At 43.0% G+C, this 1,715-nt stretch overlaps 1 protein-coding gene across 1 annotated transcript; it reads left to right on the top strand.

Annotated features, from left to right (window-relative positions):
• Nucleotides 1-548: 548 nt before the first annotated feature.
• Nucleotides 549-1,217, top strand: LOC112194616 (acidic leucine-rich nuclear phosphoprotein 32 family member E-like). Its single transcript, XM_024334831.1, has 3 exons — nt 549-675; nt 917-1,083; nt 1,188-1,217. The coding sequence occupies exons 1-3, from the start codon at nt 549-551 to the stop codon at nt 1,215-1,217; spliced, it is 324 nt and encodes a 107-aa protein (XP_024190599.1).
• Nucleotides 1,218-1,715: the final 498 nt, after the last annotated feature.

Raw genomic sequence — 1,715 nt, 5'->3', positions numbered from 1 at the left:
AACTCTCACCTACCTCCATATCCCTTCTCTCTCAACCATAGACTCCGACCATAGTCACCCCTGTCCCAATCCCCAACCCACACCCGAACACCGCCCCAATCTCCTATTGGAGCAACATCATGAAGAAGCAGTCGGACCCAAATCCCCAAAATTCCTGTGACTCCCCCTCAATCATAGTCGACAATCTTACTCGACCGCCCAGTCCCCTTGCTCTGCAGGCCTGCCCACCAGATGACCTGTTGTCCGGCCAGAATGTGCTAGCATTCCTCAATCCGAATACTTGGTCCAACGCCTACAGAGAGTGTGAGTCCAAGATCCTACACCAGTGCAAGGCCGGGTCAAGAATAGGGTGCTCCATCAGCGCATCGAGCAAGTGTAATCCGCCATGGTGGTGGTTTCTGATTGGGTAGAAAGCGCCAGACTTGAAGAAGAGGGCGAGTGCAAGGAGAGAGAGAGACTGAGGGGTGTTTGGCTACGGCAAAGGAGAAGTGCGTTAGGTTTGTGGGGTTAGTAAGAAACAGGCAGAGAAGATGGTGTGATGGGCGAGTATGGTGGATTGTAGTAGGTGGGCGAGTTTGATTGTGTTGGAGAATTGTGGGTCTGGAGTGACAAATTGTAAGCCGGTTGAGCTGGTTGGTTGTTCTGGGGAGGTTGATCGGGTTTTAGGTGGTGGCAGTGAGACTTTGAAGTTGTAAATATGGGCATTGTAAATGTATGTTTTGCTGAATCCACCAGTAAGGTGAGTTCAACATTTACTTCACATTTTTCCTTAATTTTATCTTCTTTTTTTTTGCTTAAATTCTTGTTATGTGATTGAGAATTGGGATATATGAGTTAGGGAAGTGTTTAACTTAGTGTTGATAGGGTTTTGTGTCGTTTATGGGCAGTTGTTAATTTTGTGAGGGCTACCGTGAAGGTTTGAAGGAGACGAAGGACGAGGAAGATTTGGAGGAGGAGGGATCTGGGGAGGAGTTGGAACATGAAGAAGATTTGGATCAGGATTTGGAAGAGAAGTCGGAAGAGGAATCGAATGAAGATTCCGATGATGATGATGTGGAAGCGGTGGCGGAGGGGAAAATGGAGGTTGATCGGAGTAATATTTTCTATGTTTTTAGTATCATTTTCTCAACATTTTACTTATTTATTCCCTTAACAATATAATTTCTGACTTAGTTTTGTGTTTTTAGATACATTTGAGCTCCAAACGCAAGAAATAAGCTAAGAAGAGCTGGAAATGATGGAAATGAAAGCAAGGAAGAAATGTGGCGCAGAAATGACAAAGAAATGAAGAAATAAAGCTTTCCCAGTTCTACTAGGAGAAGGAATCTCAGTTGAAGTAGGAATCCTAATGCAACTAGGAGCGAGCTCGGAAAAATTTGCTTTGAAATGAAAAAATGACAGAGTCCTAGTTGGACTAGAAAACCTGATCACACTAGGAGACCTGGTGGTGTTAGGAGATGATGTGTCTTGAAGATGACTCAAGATGGTTTAAGAATGTTCTAGAATAAAGAAGTAATTTCGGCAATGCTAAAGAATACTTTCAAATTGGCCCATTTTGGGAGAGTTTGGCCCGAAGTTTGAATCATGTGACTTGCACATGATACTCTAGATGCCTTTGCTGTGAGAATTACAAGGAATTATCAAAAGATTTTCAGCAAATATCTTTAAGGGATTTTTTTGGATTTTCTTGGGATTTTATGAGAGAAAAAAGAGAA

Source organism: Rosa chinensis, chromosome 3 (assembly GCF_002994745.2).
Source record: "Rosa chinensis cultivar Old Blush chromosome 3, RchiOBHm-V2, whole genome shotgun sequence".
Classification (NCBI taxonomy): Eukaryota; Viridiplantae; Streptophyta; class Magnoliopsida; order Rosales; family Rosaceae; genus Rosa; species Rosa chinensis.
Note: the sequence above shows the minus strand (reverse complement) of the source record. Positions and strands in the feature narration are given on the sequence as shown.

Coding starts and splice junctions, on each gene's coding strand:
- LOC112194616 (XM_024334831.1), top strand. CDS start 549: ATGGTGGATTGTAGTAGGTGGGCGAGTTTGATTGTGTTGGAGAATTGT. Junction 676..916: donor TCGGGTTTTAGGTGGTGGCA/GTGAGACTTTGA, acceptor GCTACCGTGAAG/GTTTGAAGGAGACGAAGGAC. Junction 1,084..1,187: donor TGGCGGAGGGGAAAATGGAG/GTTGATCGGAGT, acceptor TTGTGTTTTTAG/ATACATTTGAGCTCCAAACG.